This window comes from Haemaphysalis longicornis, unplaced genomic scaffold (assembly GCF_048455015.1).
Source record: "Haemaphysalis longicornis isolate Haplotype H1 unplaced genomic scaffold, Haemaphysalis longicornis Haplotype H1 scaffold_1, whole genome shotgun sequence".
Classification (NCBI taxonomy): domain Eukaryota; kingdom Metazoa; phylum Arthropoda; class Arachnida; order Ixodida; family Ixodidae; genus Haemaphysalis; species Haemaphysalis longicornis.
Window position 1 is genome coordinate 430,397,669 of NW_027526203.1, and position 20,679 is coordinate 430,418,347.

Consider the following 20,679-nt stretch of genomic DNA (forward strand, 5'->3'; position numbering starts at 1 on the left):
GGAACTTAAAGGGACAGACAACCGATTTTTGTCGAGTATATATTCTCTATCCCAAATGAAAGGGCATCTCTTAAAGCACCTTGACGAGAAACGGTTTTGCTGATAGCGCTCTAGAACTTTTTAAATCGAATTTTTTGATCTAAGAGCCGTATGTGTCCCTCCCAAAACGAATGCTGGCAACCATGGCATGGAGTAGCTCGGCAACATACTTTTGTCTGTATGCGAAATAAAAAAACGATATTTAAAAACTTGTTCCCAGCTAAAAAAGTTTGAATCGCAGGCTTTCCTGTTCCTCTGTGTGTTTTTTAATGCAGGGGTCTATTTTGCACGAATGCGCCATCTGTTGGGATAGACGATAGGTAGAATCTGGCTTCACGTTGTGGAGGCGGGAAGTTCGATTCTCCCCGGGCGCGACGTTTTCCTTTTTTCTTTTTAAGCTGCCGTTGGCGTATTTGGAGACTGAAATAAAATATTTTGGCAGAACAAACACCCCTGACTCAGACAGAATCGTCAAAGCTCCTTCGCTGGGTCTGTTTGCCGAACGCTGCCGTTGATTCTGGGCATGGTGGCTCAGTTAGCCACACTGAGAGCAACCCAGCGGCGGCGGGCGGCGTGTCTTTAGAATTTTCAAAGTAATGTTTAGAAATACATATACTATTTAAGCTTGTACAAGTACTTGTGTTAAAACGTTTTCAATACGTAAATAAACGTTTCAGCAGTTACAGTAGCTGGTAGGTTTGCAGGTCACGTGACAGGGACACATATTGTAGTGTCAAGTTTCGACACTACGAACCGCCACCCTTCCGATTTCAGGAAGTTTGCTGCCAAATTAAAATTATTTCCGCCAGTTTGTTTAAAAATTGCATGTGGTTACCGGGCTATATAAAACGCTGGCTTTCATATGAGCTAGAGAACATATACGCGAAAAAAATCGGTTGTCTGTCCCTTTAAAAATAAATGTCTCAAAACAATGAATATACTTAAGGTTCTCTCCCACCAATCCTACGGTTCCGACAAAGAACTCCTGCTTCGCTTGTATTCTGCATTGGTTGGGTCTCGTTTAGACTATGGCAGTGTGGTGTATGGGTCGGCGACTAAGACAGCCTTGCGAATTCTGGACCCAGTGCTACACTTGGGGCTTCGTCTTGCTTCGGGTGCTTTTCGCACTAGCCCTGCCGAGAGTCTTTATGTAGAGTGTGATAAGTGGAGCCTTGAGAACCAACGAACGTACATGGACTGGCTTTATGCTTTTCAAATTTCGTCGCTGAATAATCATCCTTTTTATCCTGTCTTTAACGATACATCAACATCTTTGCTCTTTGTAAATCGCCCATCCGTTCCTCTGCCCTTTTCACTTAGAGTGAGAGAGCGAGCCTCGGATCTCAGTGCTTTGTTTTTAGATGTGTACAGGACATCCTTTTCTAACAGTTTACCGCCTTGGCAAGTTCGCCCTGTGTCGTGCGACCTTTCTTTTATGAGACTTGACAAAAATCGTGTACCACGAGCTGCAATACTGCAGCACTTTCTGTCATTGCAGTTTAAATACACATGTGCAGAATTTTATAGTGACGCTTCTAAAACCTCCACTATGGTCTCGTGTGCTGCTCATGGTCCAAACTTCAATGCAGCCAGAACCATGAGCGTGCACACAACAATTTTTTCAGCAGAAGCGTATGGAATTTTACTGATTGTACGACACATTCTTGAAAATCATATTCCCAATTCCATCATCTATACAGATTCTTTGAGTGTTGTCCGCGCACTGTCATCGCACAAGCCCCCCAAAAACCACATAGTTAATCTTGTATTCAACACTATCATGTCCGTGTATGCACAAAAGCACGAGCTGGTCCTCTGCTGGGTCCCAGGACACGCAGGGATCGCTGGGAATGAGTTGGCAGACGAGAGGGCCGCTGCAGCTGCACTCAGAAACACTGTAGACATTACAACGATACCCTACACAGACCTCAAGCCTCACATAAGACAAAACCTGCGCAGAACATGGCAAACACACTGGTACGAACAGACAGACAACAAACTACATGTAATAAAGCCACACTTGGGACGGTACACATCTGACTCACACAACAGACACACGGAAGTCGCCTTGGGTAGGCTGCGGATAGGGCACACCCATGCGACGCACTCGTATCTGCTGACGGGATCTTCTAGACCCCAGTGCAGCAGGTGCGGAGAGGCCCTATCCGTAGTGCACATACTAATCACATGCAAGGCACTTCACACAACACGACACAAACACTTCAGAGAACTCTACAGACAACATATTCCCCTACATCCATCGTTTTTCCTAGGTGACGAAGCCATTGTTTCCGTGAAACGTGTTTTTGAGTATTTGTCGGACGTCAAGTTTTTAAACCTCATTTCCTATCACGCATCATGAAATCTGGCCCTATACACCAGCCATGCTCATTGTCGTTTTGTGATTTTACTTTTGTTTTTGCTGATTTTACTTAGTGTTTACGGTATCACCTCTCATATACGACTATTGTTTTGGCGCTCTTTGCCCCAGTTGGCCTTGCGCCATAAACATCAAACCATCATCATCATCGTTTACGAGCGGACAGGGGAAGAAGAGTCGCGTTGTTGTGATTGCGAGCTCGTGTACGAGGTGTGCATTTGTAGAATGCATTTCTGCGTTCATGTTTTAACGGGTAGCACTCCTACGTCGGAGTTCTTGCTCATGGTCCGCTCGATTGGCTTCAGAGCGAGGAGCTGTCGCTGCGCGTCCCCGGACGAGCGGCAGCACGCACTCCTGCGCATTCGCCTACACTTAGAAGGTGCCAAAAAACGCATGGAAATGAAAACCAGCGTTACTAGGTCGGCGCATCAGACGGGACAGAGAAAGATGGGGACAAACGCTTGCGCTGTCCGTGCTGCGCTGTCCAGGTTACTCAAGTTTCAGCTCATCTGTAACGCTGCGTGTGCACCCTGTGCTCGCTCTGCACTGGCTGCGGCGCAAGGAGTTGGTGCAAATTGTCGTCGTCAATGCTTTGCGGATTACCCATCATCGGCACGAATGGAGGCGGGAGTGTGGGGTGGCCCTGGCACATTCTACGCGGTGTCTGAGAAATGACAGCAGCTAATCCTTGCGAATGTCTCAGCCATGCTACGCACAGCCCCCGTAAAGCGGGTTGCCTGGAGCTGCAGTGTTCTCTTCGTTTCATCTCGGGTCTCGCGCCATACTGGGGGGTAGTACGAGGAAGCGCTCGGGAGGAGCTGATTGCATTCGAGAGGCTGTGCTGCACTGTTAGCACTGCGGCCCGCTGCGGCGGGTCTTGGCTGGCGCGGCAGCAGCCCATCTCGGACTCTACGCGTGTGTGCGATGCGTGCCGATGCGTGATGCCTGCCGCGATGTAGGCCAGCCGCCGGGAAGAAGAACCGGCTCGAGGTCGCCCAAGATGGTTCCAGGCGCATCGCTGCGAAATCGAAAGCGCCGCCCGAGGGCCGCGTTTCCCTTTCGCCGCCCGCCCTGCGGGAAGTGTGCGCTGGGCGCATATGTCGGGGGCGTCGCGCACTACCGTCGGGAGGCATCCGGACGTTTCGTTTGCGCACGCAGTGTGATGCACTCGTCTATGCGGGGTTTCCTCGTGAAGCTCGCTGCCCGTCCCCTTGAAAATTCCAGGGGCTTAGCTCCGAAGACAGCCTTCTCTCCCACGCACAACCCCAGCAGCGTCTTCTTACTGCACCTTCATGAAGTCTGGATGACAGGTTGCTGACTTCCTAGATACCTGCCACGCCCTTTGAAGCACAATCGCTCGTGGCAGTTTCGCACAAGTTTATTGCGAGACGGGTACGAGGAACCCCGATGCAAGCAATTGCCGTGTGCCCATCGCGTAACGTCCGCTATACTGCAGAAACGAGGCTCCGCGCAAAAAAAAAAAAAAAAAAAAAAGGGAAACACACGTCCTTGGTTTTGCTCTGTCGGTGCCGTACTTGCTCGAGTGCTTGCTTGTGTCGCGCGGTCGAAATGGGTGAATAGTCCTCCATGCTACGATACCGGGCCTGTCGCGAGTCTTTACGTTAATGAAATGCCGCACTGGGCGTCCCCAGCGGGAAATGACTACCGATTGTATACGCGCCTGGACGGCCAGGTTTCGCTGTGCTCCGCTATGCGAAATGCTAATTGTCGCCCTCCTGCAAGAACACAACCGAGCAATCTGCGCCGGATCTTTTTGATGGTTTTTTCTTAGGGATGGGGATGCTGCCTTGAATGGCCGCGAAGGATAAACAGCGCGCAAAAGGACAGCGAATGTTAGTCACTCGGTGTTTGTTCGCGCTAGGGCATTCCTGACCGCAGTCTGTTCTGCAGCCCTGTGCGACTCCAAGTTGGCAATCATTGCATGTAAACGCCGCCCTTTGTAGCAAAGCCGCTTCGCGCCCAGTGCGTCTGATTCGCTGTACTGCGGCGATGCACACTTACCAGGTCCGGCTTGCGCGGAGCTCTATCAAACCCGTGGCGAAACTCTGTCCTCTCCCTGTCATCATCATAACCAGCAGCAGCAGCAGGAGAAGGAAGGCCTCTGTCCCTTTGACTTTCTCGCCTTTTCCTGAATGCCATCTCCCTCCGCCGAGCCTCGTGCCCCTAGACTTCCAACGCCGGCCCTCGATAGCCATTTTGTTATTACTGTGGTGACCGGTTGTCAGTCCTCCGCATCACCGCTCTATATATGCGGCTAAGCTATGTACAGCTTCTTCACTGTGAAAGCGGGCGACGTAGTAGTACTTTGAAAAAGTTCCATTCTGAACGTGCCGGACACGTCGAGGGAAGTAAATACTGGCGCGTATACCACGGGCGGGGTAAATATATATTTGAGGCGGGCATATAGTAATGCCCAGTGAGCAGAGAGAGAGAGAAAGATAGAGGCTTTTAAATGCAGAGCATTTCAGTAACTCACGATGTCACCCGCGTTGACGTCCGTCGTAGTCCGCACCGTCGTTGTCCGCACCCCTCCCCCTACACTATATAAAAAAAATACTATCCGGCGCCTGGTTTCGATCCCTCGACCCTGCGGGCGGAACGCAATGTACATGGTGCTCTACCCACTGCGCCACAAAGCCGACACAGAATGGGAGGCTACGAACGCGCCTTATATCCTTGACTCATTCAAACTACGTCAAGAAGCTGCTGATACAACGCATTCACTACCACCAACTCCCCAAACACTAAACGTTAACGCAGTACACCCACCCCCTATGCGACGCATTTACTCGAGTCCCCCTCGCCTGGAGATGGGCCCAATTTTTTGTTAGAGGAAAACGGGAAGGTCTGCCGGCCTGATGCTACTCTGCGGGGAAGGGGGGGGGGGTGCAAGAATAAAGGCGTTAAAATAAGTAGGGCGGAAGAGAGAGAGAGAGAGAGAGAGAGAGAGAGAAGAGAAGAGGAACAAAAAAAAAAAGCGGCAAATTTCCCGCAAACTGCTATCCAGGCCTGTGTGGCTACGCTTTTGCAGTTTACAACGAGAGCGTAAGATCGGTGAGCACTTCGGACCGGAATAATCAGATGCAGCTCAGTCCGTCTATGTCTGAGAGTATTTCACTCTTTCCTTGAAACGTATCCGATTTGTTTTCATCGTGTGAACAATAAATCCGCAAATAAGTCGTAATGCCATTTTAAACACGCGTGCATGTGCACTAAGCATCCCGTTTTCCAGGTAGTACTATGAATCGTTCCTTTTTCTTTTTACGCGGGAGCACTTATGCACCCCTCTTTGAAGATCCTCGCCGCTGGTGCGTGTAGGAAGCCTCTCATTCGAGGTATGTCGTGCGTGCGTGAAAGGGCGTTGCTAGGCGACACGCATGATACCCGGTGTGTGGCGCTACGGGAGGTTCGAAGCGCGTCGACCTGCTACCGTGCATAACCAAGCCCCACGGCACGCGCTCAACTTAGTGAAAATACGTTGAATTTTACGCGTGGGCGTGGGGTGGTGGTGGTGGTAAAAATATTTATTATGTATGCTAATGAAAATACATGAGAGGTATGCGTATATGCGCTAACCTTTAACATTGCCGTTCCTGGTGTGTGTTAAGCTCGGCGATGAAAGTTGACACAGCGCCTAGATTTAGGTCAGCGGCGCAGCCGTCATGGCGGAATATGCTACGTGATTGGGCTGCCTTGAAGTGGGCTAAAACCACTTAAAATAATTAGCTAAATAAAACGATAAAGCATTGGATAAACAGGACGAGAATATTTGAATGAGCAATGACCGCAGAAATTAAAGTACGCTCACACAAAATACGCTCACACAAAATACAAGGCCCTGGCGACAAAAGGCGCCAGGGCCTTGCGGTGCCGCTTGCCGAGAGGGGAGAAGGGAGTGTCCTTTCAGGACCCCCTTCACGGCGAGTTAGGCGCCCTCAGTGGGCTGCACTGTTGACAACAATGCAGCCCCCACAGTGCTGCAGCTAGCTTGTGATATGAACCATTTTATAGTTTTCCTTTTATCGTAACATGAGTTTGTTAAAAGCAATACGACCTAGGCGAATCGTGATGGCATGCGGATCACTGCTTCTAGAAAGAAAATGTAATGGACGCACAAACAACATAAATGGGTCGCTATATAATGATAGTTGCGTGCCGCCGCAAATTTGTCATAGAACATTCTACTGAGCCATATTCTCGGCGTGTGCCCTTGTGTGAAGGAAATAATGGATGAGAGAGAGGGAGAGAGAGCGAGATGGGACACCAGCTGAGGGCGAAAAACCGTCGCTGCAGCGGAGTGCCGGGTAACCTCGACCATTTCCGTGGCGCTGGGAGGGAATTCCTCGAATCTGGCCTTCGCGTAATCTCCGAAACGGAGCACTGCGAAGAGAAAGCTGCGGCGCTGCAGTCTACGCACACGCAACGCAAGGCCGTACTGATGGACACTGCTTTTTCCACTGGGGTCTCCTCGGCGCCCGAGCGTGGACGGCGCCAACACTCCTCGCTAACGTTGGGCGCTTCGATTCTGCGCTCGCATTTTTCCGCACACTTCTCTGGTTTAGGTGCGCCTGGCCTCGACACCATGTGGAACTGGGTCCAGTCTTCGGCGTCTCTCTACGAGAGTGCTGGTTCGGGCCTGTGGGTACGACATAGCCAAAGGTTTGGTAGCGCTGCCACAGACCAGGACGAAGCGAGTGGACACACGGAGCTCCCCGTGCACGTGTATCTACTCGCTTCGTCCTTGTCTGTGTCAGCGCTACCAAACCTTTGGCTTCCTGTTCTATTCTTTCTTTTCCCCCACCACCGCTTAACTTTCTTGCCTCAAAAGTCTCCAAGTGAGTTGCAAACATTCTCTAATAATCCCGTAGGCGATGTTCCGACTTTCCCCCACCATTTTATACGCATTTTAAACGAGAAAAGTGCGCTCGAAATTGCTTTTTCCCTCGCACCTTTTTGATAATTCGCCGTCGTCTGCGACGACGTTCTAGCAAGCCAGTGGGGCAAAATTGAACGAATTGCTAGCACGTTCAACCTGTAAAACCTCTCCTTGATCAAACGCGTGGTGGCTGGTACCCATAGCGTAAAAATATTGAAGGCTGTAGTGGCATGCAAACACGTCGCCACTGTAGATCGTGAGCTGGCCGCGAGCGTCGCATGCATTCGCTTCCGGCTGCCCAGTGCAGATATAGTGCCTAGAATATATATTCTAGGCACTATAGTGCAGATTAACTCAGGCTTTTAGGCTTGCGTTAGTGTTCCAGAACCATGCGCTAAATGATGAAGTGGTAAATTGAATGTGTTAAGCTGCATAGTACGTAGCACAAATAAGACTTCGACATGTCCCGAATCACAAGTAGTGAAAGCTCGTTCAGTAATGCTGATTTAGGGATAATTGGTATTGTATGTCTTGGTCCGGCCAATCTCAATGGGAGTCCGTTCGAACGCGAGTAGGTTCCGCCACAGATAATTCGAACTACGGGCCGTCGCTCCAATGGCTTGGCGCCTGGCACAGGGCCAGAGGAACGCACCCGCGGCCTACACTGCTTGTTTTGGAGCAAGTGACGGCGATTACGAGCAAAGCCACTGCGGCTTTGGCAAGCACGGACTGCATGGAAGCCAGCCTCTAAAACGCAGAGATGGCGGTCGTTTAGGAAGACGTCTCCTCTGCAGACACGTCGACGTAAACGCAAGTGCAGTGGAGTGTGGTGCTCTGACGGATCATGAGGACATCCTTTCTCAGGACAAAAGTTCAATCATACCCCTGCCAGTGACGACGAGGAGGAGGAGGAGGACGGCGGAGCACCAGTGCGGTTCTTAGTGCGCAAGTCATGGACTGAATGGCGCCCGTCTCCTCCATTAGCAAAACAGCGCGAAAAAAGACCAAGGACGAGACGAAGACGACAAAAAAGCGAAGACGATACTTGGGCACCCAATTCCGAACCTTCCTTTAGATGATTGTGTAGTCTTATTTTCCTAGTCACTTGTTTCGATGTATGGGTCAGCGGGTTTTGATCTGTTTTGCGCACGTGGCTGTGTTGCAGCTGCCATACCTTTGTGATAGAATGTATATTTATGTGTGCGTTTCTTTTCATTAAATTTCAGTTGGAAGTCAGCGCTTGTTTGTCATCTTCGTCTCGTCCTTGGTCTTTTTTCGCGCTGTTTGGCTAATGGATTACCAACTAGCCGGAACCCTCACGCTTCTACGTCTCCTTCAGTTTTGAAGATGGCTAAGGCGAAGAGAAGTCGGTCCGCTACATTCGCTTGTTACTGCAAAAAGTGCTTGCGTCAGGGACAAAAGACAGTCTTCAGTCACGGATTTTTCAAGCATTAAATTGTCGGCATGAATTACTGCTTCCCTTTCGCAGTTTACGGGTTTTCTGGTTAATTTCGTTAATTCGAACTTTCATTAATTCAAACCGAGGTGGCTTCCCTTGCGGTTCGATTTAACGAGCGTTTACATGTAAGCAACTTCTATAGCACTGGTCGAACGGATCATTCATGTCAGCATTATTTAGCACAAAGGATATCTTGAGCACATATGAGGCAGAACATGAATACATAACCGGTACTAACACTGTTCTTTGAATAAGCAATATACATTGGATTGGTTGTAATGAAAAGAAATTGAAATCGCTGCTTGTAGGGTTAGAAGGTCCAAAAAAGAGGCACGGTAACTGCTGAAAAAAAAAAAAAAAATCAGCCTTTTACTCTGGGAAGAGGGAAATCCCGAGTAGCTGGCAGTCTAGTTGGATTTGCTATATTTATAAGGACAGTGGCCCGATTTGTACTTGACGCGATTAGTAAGTAAAAACAATGGCGTTTTATCACAGCGCGACTAGCGAATCACAACACAGGCTCTAGTGCGCCGCACAGGTGGCCGTCGAGGAGCGCGCGGCATTGCGCAATGGCAGGAGGGAGATGACGCCGCGCGTGGCGAACAGTATCAACACCTAGAAAGTCTAGGTGGTGTTGGCAGTAAAGGCAACTTGGGAAAGAGGCGGCGTGGGGGGAGAGGAGTATAAAGTTGAAGTGTAACCATTCTCCTTCCGTAGATGGACATGCTTCACTGCGCAGCACGTCGTGTGGGAAAGCCAGATTACAAAGACCAAGCTTACTTTGATCTCCGTTAAGTTTAGGGTTGCCACCTGACCGGTTTTAAACCGGCCCGACCGGTTTTTTATAGACAGCGGGCTGGTTGCCGGTCTGTATCTGAAACCGGCCGACATTGGCCGGTTTTTTTTGGCATCGTGCCCGGGGGTATTTCATTTTTGGCTTTTTGTAAGCATGAATACAGCAACTACGACGATAAGTGTGTGTCGACAAGCTGTGCAAAGACACGCGAGCCGGGAAAATACGTGGCCGAGCGTGACTCCTGAAATGAAAGGGGACTAACGGGAGGAGCAACACAACGAAATGCCGCTGGCGCGGTCAGCAAATGCGGTACTATTTCAGTGCACCACATTCAGAGCAATAACCAAAATCTCAATCACATTCAGTACAAACGTTATGTGGATTTCTCTGTAGGAAAACACTGCAACAAATGACACTGCATGAAAAAAAACGTGCCGTCTCTTTTTTAACACAAATTCAACCTTCTATATAGCATGCCCCCCCCCCCCACCCCCTCCTCCTCTCCCCCCGAAGGGCCGGTTTTTTTTTCTTAGTGGAAAGGTGGGAACCCTAGTTAAGTTGGCTTCACCTCTGAACACAAATGCATTGCTAGGAAGGCATTGTTTTCTGGGGCAATATAAGACACATCAAAGTATGGAGGCCCAAAGACCTTGCTTTCTTTTTTGTATGAATTTGCCGTACACTGAACACTGAGTAAGCAGGCATGCATGAGACAGGGCCACCACTTATCAACGAGCAGTTTGGGGAGATTGAGTAAATCGTAATGCCCACCAGATGGTGAACAGTTTTCATTCCACACAGGTGGGAGAACTAGTGGGATCAGACATATGAAGCCTCGCTGTGAAATTACTGGAGATACTTAGAACTTTCTGAGAATGTGAAGGGGAAAGCCTAGTTGGGCCTTTCGTTGGTCTACTGTTCTGTTGCACTTTTGCGGCCACACTTTTCACCACTTGACCAGCCCCTTGGACAGCTCCCTCCAAAACCTGTTCCACTCACTAGCCATCGCCAGGAGTCTCCTGTTCATCTATTGTTGAACTTTCTGTTAAACTCTGTGGCTGCACCCGTCACTGCTTGACCTGCACAGTCTTGACATTGGCAGAAGCCTCTTGTTTGCCCCAGTTGGTACCTTCATTTCTCAAGGCGGCTCGTATTGCACATGCAGCAGGGGCCTCCTTTGGTGCTGCTGTTTCCCTTTCCTATGCATTATCCCTGGCCTGCACTCTATCTGACCACAACCTTTTTTTTTTTACCAGTGATTTTCTGCACCTGACAGCGCGCATGCTTGCAACATAGAGATGTAAGGCTTTTGCATTAAAAATATTGCTGTGACATGTGGGAAGCATGAGTGGCATTGTTGCCGTGGCCCACGCAACCTAAAATAAGAAGCGGGGTAGTGTGAAAGCGGGGTCTCTCGTGCTGCCAAGAAGCGAAGGAGCTTGTGTTCCAGTGAAGTGGCCACTTTTCTGATGGAGGCGAAAGGCGAAAGCGCCCGTGTATTCGAGATTTCAGCAGCACACGTTAAAGATCCCCAGGCGGTCAAAATTAATCAGGATCCCTCCACTAAGGCAGGCCTCATCGCCTGTGTAGCGTTGGTGCGCTAAACATGATAATCAATCAGTGAAGCGGCCCATGACACCACCATGATTAGCTATGCCACACAGCTGAACACTATCCATCAAAATTATGATTTATCAAAGCATTCTGCATTTCCCTTTCCTTGCCAGCATGATCAAACACAGCTAACTTTAATGTGGAGCACTCTTTAGTTACTCATCCCAACTAGGGAAGCGTGCCTATCTGGCTGTCTGGCCTCCTGTCACATGTGTGCTCCAATACGCCATAACAGTTGCTGTTAGCGTAAGAAACGCAACACATCCACGCACGTGAACTACTCGCATTAATTTTGCCAAGCCGAAAAGTCCTGTGCACTTAGTCAAGCATCGCTATTGAATTCTGTGTGTAATTTTTATGACAACTGTCTGTGAAAAAGACACACCATTTCAACATTCAAAATTTGTGAATATGTTTAGTTTTTACATTTTTATGCGTTATTAATAATGGCATGTCAGTTCTTATCAATATTGTTACAGTAGTGGGAGCAGTTGCAAACATCAAGTGCGCGCTGATGTGTTTGCATAAGCGTGTAAGTAGCAGCGCTGATAAGTAAGTGTGGAAGAGGCAGGCGTGTGTGTGCATCCCAAAAATAAGGACAGAACCTTTCCATGTCTCTGCAGCAACTATTCTGTTTATTTTTACTTTTAAGGATGGATTGATAACCTCACTCGCACGCGTCTAAGTGTAAATGCGGAGGGGTGCACTCATGAGTCAGCCTGCAGACCTGCTAGCAGTATGCGCCATAGCACCAGTAAGGATTGCGTGTACGGGCTGGTGCCAAATCATGCATAGTTGTTGATATAGCATGGATGTGCCTTGATGGTCGCAACACACACCGTTCCCTGGAGCACTGCGGCAGGAGCGGGGAAAAGGGTGGCTGGGAAGGAACCGAATAAAGGAGTGCCAGCACCCGAAAATGGAGTCTGCTGCTGGAGGAGGGCAAGGGTGCACTCAGGTAGTGGGCGTAGGCTCGAAAGCGCTGTCAACTGTGCGCACCAGGCCAGTGTAATGGCACACTGAAGTGTGACTAATATCAATAGTATCGTACTGCAGAAACGGCCTTCTTAAAGGGGGATTCCTGAACTCTTCACGTCGTCGCCCGTACAATGCAAGGAATGCGGTGTTGCGAAGCCAACTTCATCGTGAAAGCTAACTTTAAGTTGATTCAAATGGTAACGCAAATGGTACACGTCCCTGCCGTTGTGTCCGTAATGGGTGTGGACCTGTTTGTCATGTGACCCCCATAGAGTTGCACGAGATGCCATGTCAAGGCTGCTGCAAAGAGGCACTGAAACTAGTTTTTTGAGGGAAATGGTTGTGGGAGGGGGAGTTGGAAGAAGACAAACCGTGTTTAAAGGATGGGACTAAGACGAAAGAGACAGGACTGTTCTGTCCTGTCTGTCTGTCCTGTTCTGTCCATCCTGTCTCTTTCATCTTGTCCAGTTCTTTAAGCACAGTTTTTCTTAAAGATTCAACAACTAGCCCAACAATACGCTGTACTCGGGTTGGAAACTTGCATAATTCTTTGACCACAGACACAAAAACATAACTGAAAGATTTCAATGCAATGCAGTAAAACATTAATATGCACAGAACTAATGGTTTGTCTAACTAAAAGAAAAAGGAATGCAGAAACAAGCAGACAAGACATGTAAATGCTACAACGATGTGGCCGTGGATCTTGAGACAAGGTTTCAGTACGGCAGGCCAAATCTGAGGGAGGACATCAGATCCTAGGGCCCACGGTTAGTGTAGCATTTTATATACAGATTTACATAGTGACTGGTAGCATCACGGTCCGAACAGGAAGTGCGTAACATAGGGCCGGGACGGCCTTAAAAGGTCAGCAAAGACAAAATGCAGGTTTGCTTTATTTGTAAAATTTTGCGCCTGATACTTCACTGCAATTTTGTGTAAGGGGAAATGTTGCCTAAACATTGCACTAACATTACATGAATGAGTATTAGGCCACAGCATTCACTACCCGCCACGGTTGCTCAGCGGATTAAGGTGTGCTGCTAAGCCCAAGGAGGAGGGGCTGGATCCTAGTCTTGTTGGCTGCTTTTCGGGGGGGGGGGGGGGGGGGGGGGGAGCGAAAAGTGAAAACGCCCGTGTGTCGATATTTCAGGGCTTGTTACAGTTCCCCAGGTGGTCAAAATTGATCCAGAGCCCTCCACTTTGGCACTCCTCATAGCCCAGGTGTAGTTTTTAGAGTGCAGCTGTTAAAGGCCAAGTGCACACAAAATTTCCTTTGCCCAAATTTGATCCAAATAAGTTGTTTATGCTCTAAAAATCACCACGGTAAAGTTCTAAGCCTAATACCCAGGCAGTGCAATAACTACAAATGTTCAAAGTATCATGAGCAGGCGATGTTTGCACCTGGTGGAGAGTCGTCGAAACAAGTTCCGAGTGGCCTGTGATGAAGAAGAGGAACTTGTCCCGTGGAGCTCATGTTTCTCCGGTGACTGGCACGGCGCACTGCCGGGCTCAGGGATGTGTTCGCCGGTGGTTTCGATGATTCACTGCCTCACTGAACGGCCGTCAGCAACACGTTTATGTATTTATTTATTTGTAGATACCGCAATCTTGTGACGAGAACTTAGCAGGGTGGGTTACATCTTTGTAACGAGTGCATAACATGCCACAGAATTATACAGAAACATTCGACGGCAGGTAAAAAAATAACAAAACAACAACAACAATCAAGGCAAGTGTGACTCGAATAAGGATAATGAGCTTTGTGAAACATCATTCGCCAGGTCATTCCAGTCTACAATGGTACGTGGGAAAAAAATTATTTGAAACGGTTTTTTCGCGGGAAAAGTGTAATCTTCAGGTGTGTGCCGTTTTCTGGTAGCATAACCTGAAGAATAGGATAAAATGTGTGAAGTATCTATGGTAGTGCCCTTTGACTAACTGAGAAAGAAATTTTAAGCAACCAATGTGATTTCGCTCAGAAACTGATCGGAACCCACTTTTGTTTAGAAGTTCAGTAATGGAGGAGCGGTGACCGTATGAGTTAAATATAAATCGGACTGCTTTCTTTTGTTTTAAAACTAACCACATGGGTAGCAATATTTGCATTTTTTCTTTTTCAATGCAATAAAGATGATGATTAGAAGCCACCAAACTACACGCACGCTTGCGATGCTTTGGAAGTTAGATAAGCTTTTTTTTATTTGAAAATAATATTTACTCATAAAAATAGCAGCAAACCCGCACTTGTCTGTATATTTATCATTCATATTGCATCTGTCCCGGAAAAAAATATATTTTCTAAATCAACTTGCACTTCTGCTTGCAGTATTTACTGCCTCGCTGCTGGCTCAAAGCTGTTTGCACATAAATAAAGAACAGTCTGTGATGGATCTCCGCCCGTGTGCAAATCGCTCCCCTCAAAAAAGAAAAAAAAAACGGGTTTATAGCCAAGGCGCTGGCTAACCAAAGCTGCTTTTCGATACTATCATATAAGCAAGCAGCTTTGTAAATCTGGACGTGTTTCTTTCACTCGCAATGCCCATGATTGCTACTCCAGTAGATATTCTAAAGCACAAATAACTGCCGACGGTCTACTTCGTCTCGGTTGATAGCACCACAAAGTCAGAATTGCGCCTAACTCCATTAGCCTCAGCAGAAGTTAGTGGAAGCTTTTCTGTGATATTATAACGGTGTGAACTGCGACACTACCAAGTGCATTTGGAGGCTGCTGCGAGCGGCCGCTGGCACCGGGGCGCTTGCTTCGGTTCCATCACCTACGTCATGTCCACCCGCCGGTAATGGCCACTTTTTTCCAGTTTCGGTTCCGAAATGCCAATCTTCACAAGCCGTTTAAGTCGCTCGCGTGCCTATTTGAAACACAGTTTCTTGCAGTTAGCACTCTTTTTATGTGTACTGTTAGATGACGTATTTTTACATTGGCGAAAATTTGAGTGCAGTCGGCCCCTAATCACCCGCTCCTTTGGTTTCACATCGTCCGTCGGCGTCGGCCTCATTGTAACCAAGCGAGCGGAAAGGACACTGAATATAGACGAGGTAGACTGGGCAGGAAAGAGGAGGAGGGCAGTACGGCAAAAGTGTTACGGGGTGGGCAATATTGCAAGGCCACACAAGACATGCTCGGCGGCAGCAACGTGCTGAGAGAGATTGCCAGAGTATCATGTGCCATTGTGCGTTCGCTGATGATGCAGTCACTTCCTAAGACGCAGCAGGTGCGCCATCATTAAGAAGACCACAATTCATGCTGCACCCAAATTTCGCGTTAGGGTGTATCATAATCATCAGCATTATTTCTTTCTTTCCCCCCCCCCCCCCCCTTCCCACACACACACCACACGCAGAAAACAGCGAGTTTGTCTTGTACCTGCCAGCATGGCTCATGTTTATGCATAAGCATAGGATCCTCCAACTTTGCAAATGCAACGGCTGCGAAGCAGGGGAGAATGAATGATAGTACAGCAGAGAAGAGGACGTGAGATGTCAGCAGGGTACCACATCTGTGCAGTGGGCAGTTGTGGTGGACAATGGCGACAGGTACAGAAATAAAACAGTGGAGAGGAGGAGTAGGCGAAGTGTCACAAGGGGGTGTCGCCGGGTCGGTACAGGTGCCATGCGTCATTGCGTGGTAATATGCTCCATGTGAAAGGAAGCAGCGGCATCAGCGCTGCATAATAATGAACAAGAATGCAAAATAGGTGCCCCAAAATTAATCAAATGAGATCACAAAGCAGCTTTGCTTGTGCACCTTAAACAAACCTTCTACAAATCTTTCCATGATTTTATTTTATTCATTCATTTCTTATTTTTTCATTGTCCGAGGCTCTTGGATTAACGATGCTCTTCTGTACATTATCTATTGACTATACTTAATTTATGGCCATTCCAAAGTTTTATACCTCTTTTCGTGAGTGCGTACAAGGCATTTTGTTAAATGGTTTTTTTTCCCCCACTTGAACTATTATCTTTTTTCACAATAAATTACTTATATAATGTGTGCAGTGGGCACTGGTGTGGGCTGACTAATTACTCCCCATGATGGCAGAGATGTTGACACTGGTACTAGTACATTGCACCCGCACAGGTTGAATCAAAGGTTTAGAGAAGTGTGCCCTTGCATGTGTAACAAAAAGATGAACCACGCACTCTGAAGATCCTGAAGTAATTTTAATTAAAATATGCAGTAGTGTTTTGGGGTAGTGTGGAGTACAAGCCGCTAACCAAGATTGGCAGTTATGTGATCTAGATTCTGATGAAAACCTTCGAAATTCATCACTTCAAATTTCTGGCTACGAACACCATAGCTTCAATATATTCCATAATTTCTATTCACTGGCGAGGCATGCATGCAGGCAACCATGTGAGTGCGCCGTTACTGGATACGTCGGGCTCCGCGGGATGGCGGTACTTGTCCGTACTGAGCACATGATCGGTGTTGGACGTTCAAAACTCTACCCCACCAAACGCAAAGCAATGCCTCGTCTCCAATGTGAGTGCAATTAACATCTCTGTTGACACCACCCTTGAGGACGGGTTGAAACGGAACAGACGATGCACGCCGGTGCTTTTTTTCTGCGGCGTGCGGGCGCAGTTGTACAAGCCGTGCCTTGTCCGTGGCGCATCGACCATGTCTGTGGCCGTTTCCAGCATTTCCAAGCGAAGAAATTGACAGCTAACTTTTCAATGAATACCATCTATTGGGTTTCAAAATTTCAGTGCTGATCCCACCTTGAGAGAATTCTGAGGGAACGGTGTGGTACAGATAACGGGCTTAACACACAAACAGTACACTCCTGATAAGAAAATGGTTAAGATGGATTCGCAGTTCAGACGAATGAATAGTTATCTTTTATTAAGCAGGCACAGTACAAAAAATACTCGGGATGAATTTTTGATAATAGTACCAACAGATTTTCCCCAACCTCTGAGTCAACTCTCACTAAACAGGTCTGTATGCAATGAATTCTATCAAAGGCACTCTTTAGTACACTTATGTGAAAGCAATAACCTTGCCCTTGTTAAGATGCAGCATATTTTGAGTACGAGTACAAGTGATTTTTTGCTAAACACTCGCACATGCGCCTATGTTCCTGTTTGTAGCAGTACATCCCAAATGAAAACTTATTAAATACTCCTTATTAGAGAAAGAATTCCTCGGTCCTCCACATCACATCTCAGTGTGGCTGCCAGTTTTGTGGCATAAGCATAGCGACCATGTGAGGTTTCATACAAAACCTGTCGGCATCTCCTGTGGTCATCGTCGCTTCATGTAGGCTGGGTAGTAAAGCACCAGGACACTTGTTTTCTAACGCCTCCCGCTAGAACTTAACGCATACTAAAAGAACACACTGGGACACTCGTTTTCCAATGCCTCGCACTAGAATGTTTCATCTCCGTGGGCAAAAACGCGTACTAAAAGAACACACTGAGACACTTGTTTTCCAACGCCTCGCGCTAGAACGCTTCGTGCTTGAAAGACACGAGACTTTTACAGCAAAGCGGTATACCTCTACACCCCAATGGTTTCATCTTTGTGGGAAAAAATGCCAAGGCGCCAGGAATACAGTTATACACTGCATGCTTCGCCCCTCCCCAGGTTTCACGTTAGTGGAGGTAGCCCAGTTTTTTGAAGTCCCTTCCCATAGTAACACCTGCCTATAAACCCCTCCACTTTCAGAGAAGAAGAGCTTTTACCCACTTCTACTTCACACTTAATCCCATCGGTAATTTTTGTCGCGCACATACATCTGTGCTTTTGAAATATAGCATTTAGTGTGGAAGGGGTTTTAGATGCGACTGCATCTCATTCACTCGCCTTGTCCCTCCATATGGCGTTGTCCATCCACACCCCTCCCCCTACACTATAAAAAAAAATAATAGTTAGCGGCGCCCGGTTTCGATCCCATGACCCGGTGGGCGGAACGCGAGGTACACGGTGCTCTTCCCACTGCGCCACAAAACCGAGACAGAATCAAACGCTACGAACGCGCCTTATATCCTTGAGTCATTCAAACTACGTCAAGAAGCTACTGATACAACGCATGATGGGGCAATGATTAACACTTGCAATAAAAGAAAAGACGCTCCCACTTACAGCAACAATGATGGAGTAAAGGTCGTTGCAACAGCGAAGCCCCAAGCATACCACTTAGAGAGATTGACCAAGATTGGCCAATAAAACATAATAATAATCATAAAACATAATAATTATACGCGGTCCCGAAACGTTTCACGCGTTTTGAGAATCAATCCAACGGAAACACCAAGTGAACCCCACGATGCATCGCATCTACACAGGGTTCCCCTCGCGGGAAGGCGGGCGCAATTTTTTATTTGTCCCGGCCACAGTACTTCAATCCCCATACTAGGTGTTTGTACAAAAAAAGCTAGGGCTAGTGCTGCCCAACCACTTTTGTTACATGCACGGACAGGTTTTCACGGGGGTTCTGCAAATGCCGCATTTTGTAAGCAGGAGTGGTGTGTGCGTGCACTCATACTGAAAGCACACACACTGTAGAGAAGCTATCCCTGCCAAAGCTCTATTCTGTTCCCAATTTTCACAATGCAAGTATGCGTGGTAGCAAAGTGATGCAAGGCAGTGTTGCCAAACAGTGCCACGGTGCGGAACGATGTCAGGAAAAACAGCTTAACATCACTGTTTCAGGTCGCTCCCAGTTCCCTCCACCTAATGAAAACCTCCTTCGAATTCATAGTAAAGTAGAGGCATTCTCCAGCCAGCTCGCTAGCAAATAAATCCTGCTGCTAGGTTTTTTGGCAAACATATCAACACAGTTTACACATCTCAATGAAGTGTTTTTGTGATGTCTGGGTGGACAGTTTTCGTTACTGAGCCAGGCACAGAACACATTCTGTATATTAAAAGAATGTATTCTAGGGGTTCTGGCTCCGAAATCATTGTCGCAGCAGCAGTTTAGCCGTGACAATTTGCAGTGAAACTATTACAGCTCACTCTAAAACAGTGCAAGTTTAGTGTTAATGTGGAATGTGTTGCATTGCCGTTTTTGTGCACTCTCCAATGAGGGAAGTGCAGTCGTGCCATTCTGTCTGAAAATGTAGCTGACTCATAGGCAGCGACAGCAGTGCATCCTAATTGCGTGCTGGCCATCACTGCTCCCTGGGTGCAGGCGTTCAAGAACCGTTTCCGCCACATCATGGACTCCTCTCAGGGCAGCCTCAAGGAGGATGCTCTGGACGTGACGGCACGGCTGGATCTGTCGGAGCGTGCCCTGTTTGCCCTTGGCCGCGAGGCCCTGGAAGATTTGCAGCGCTGGCAACGGCGCGAGTCGCATCGCATCGGCACGGCCGCCATGGTGGCCAACCACCGCAAGCGCAAGCGGGCGGCCCTCTCCGACGCCTGAGCAGCCACGCCTGCTGCTGCTTGCTCCATACGGAACAGTGCCTCCCCCTCCGTCTGTGGCTAGGGCAGAGGAGGGCACACATTGGCCGGTCCTTGTCCATACAGTGTATCCAGAAGGTATCGCACCGTAATGCACTAGCTTGTGAGAGAGAGGCATCGATGCACGTAAGCTTGTTCACTCGAAACTCCCTCAGTGCCCATTGAGCGTGGCGGAACTGTGGTTTACGGTCATTGTTAGCAATGTGATGGATTTTTCTAAACGTCAAGATCAGTGCTGTAAAAAGCGCTGGAGCCATGTGACGTATGCGTCTGCTCACTTCACCTTTGTGCCTACAAAAGCATACATTGGCAATAAGTATCTGGTAACCGAGCAGTTGTGACATATACTGGAAACCGATGTTTCCGTGTGTGTGCGCGTGTGTGTGCTTTCATGCGTGCGTGTGCGCATGTGTTTGATCATAAATTCCAGTTTTATGAAATTGAGAAATGTAACATGTTACAAGCGCGAGTTCATAGCCACTTTACGAAAGCCGCATAAGGTGTGCAGGTGGTCCTTTACAAGGTGTGGAGGAGATTTTAGTGAATAACTCACTAGAATGTCATGACAAAAACATGAGCAGCAAATTCCAGAAAATTTAGATTTTTTAAAACAATAAAAGAAATTTAGATGGACACTTTAGACTCCTTATGTTTTAAATGGAAATAGACTTACTGGTGAATTGCTTCTGGTGGGTACTTGAGAATTGTGGGTATGTTAACATTGTGCCAATTGGGGATGAGTGAACTGGCCATGAGCATCTGGTGGCAGCTGTTATTGCCACTGGCTAATCCGCCTGAGTGAGTATGTGGGAGAATTGTTGGTGGGTATGCTGACATCCCAGGCAATTGTGTCTTGTAGAAGCATCCCAAGTAATGCAGATGCTAGATTTTTGCCGAATGGGCCATGTAATTAAGGTTGGCACCTTAGTACAGTTTTCCTCTGGCATGCTTTATTGCGGAAGTATTATGTATAAGCCTAATTCAGCTGATTTTGCGTGGACAAGTTGAAGCCTCATTCATGAAGCCTAATTTATGAGGCCTCCAGTATTTTGTATTTTTAACTAGCTTGCGTAAAGGTTGA

The 20,679-nt window shown here is 47.8% G+C and overlaps 1 protein-coding gene across 1 annotated transcript in view; it reads left to right on the top strand.

Moving 5' to 3' along the window:
* The window catches only part of Psf3 (DNA replication complex GINS protein Psf3), a 71,442-nt gene extending 51,211 nt beyond the window's left edge, over positions 1-20,231 (top strand). The window contains exon 3 of the mRNA XM_077687332.1: positions 19,327-20,231. Coding sequence (XP_077543458.1) covers positions 19,327-19,560 — 234 coding nt within the window. The 3' untranslated portion in view covers positions 19,561-20,231. The remainder of the gene's footprint in view (positions 1-19,326) is intronic.
* Positions 20,232-20,679: the final 448 nt, after the last annotated feature.